General features: G+C 40.0%; 1 protein-coding gene across 1 annotated transcript in view; it reads left to right on the top strand.

Annotated features, from left to right (window-relative positions):
- LOC107633340 overlaps nucleotides 327-735 on the top strand; it is a 1,132-nt gene continuing 723 nt past the window's right edge. Inside the window, exons 1-2 of the mRNA XM_016336981.1 lie at nucleotides 327-449; nucleotides 492-704. Of these exons, the coding sequence (XP_016192467.1) occupies nucleotides 327-449; nucleotides 492-704 (336 nt within the window). The remainder of the gene's footprint in view (nucleotides 450-491; nucleotides 705-735) is intronic.

Raw genomic sequence — 735 nt, 5'->3', positions numbered from 1 at the left:
GTTCTATGTAAATCAAAACATCAATACTCGATTTAGTAGGGTTTCATGCAAATCAAATTAGCCTCATTCAATTTATGCATGCATGCATAAATTAGTGTAATTCGATTTACCACACTCGAAATGACCATGAATAAATCGACAAAGCGCAAGTCGATTTACTATAGTTTCAGCAATATATATAAATTGATAGCTAATTCGAGTTACTATGGTGCAAACGTATATAAATAGCTGTTGAATGTGAATTCTTCAACATAGTAAGCCTCACAATGGCTAGTGATGAGAGTTTTTTAGTTTTGGTGCACCATAGAGGTTCAATTAAGAAAAAAATGCGTTTCGGAATTAAGTTTACTGATAAGGATCTACTTAGTATTTTTCTCAGACCTTCAACGAGTTTCACCGAGTTTCAAAATACCATAATCCAAAAACTGGGGCTGCAAGGCATGAAACGGGTAGGAAAGTTATTCTACAGAATTCCGATTTCCATTTTGTAGGATAACGTGAAGTACGATTCGTTGGCCAAGCTTGTGGATGTGGTCTCTAGTTCAGAAGGTTCTAACCGGAATCCTCAGCCTTCAGCCACGGCAGCCTGCTCTAGTTCAAGGCCTGTTGGAGCCTCTTCATCTCTGCCTATGATGGAGCCTGACGCAATTTTCATTGTCTCCCCATCCTTTGCCGCTGATCTCTACCGCACTCGTGATGGAGAAGTAGGTGACATTGGACCCGTCGTGATGTTGG

This window comes from Arachis ipaensis, chromosome B03, assembly GCF_000816755.2.
Source record: "Arachis ipaensis cultivar K30076 chromosome B03, Araip1.1, whole genome shotgun sequence".
NCBI lineage: Eukaryota > Viridiplantae > Streptophyta > Magnoliopsida > Fabales > Fabaceae > Arachis > Arachis ipaensis.
The sequence above is the reverse complement of the archived record's forward strand: the minus strand, read 5'-3'. Positions and strand labels throughout refer to the sequence as shown.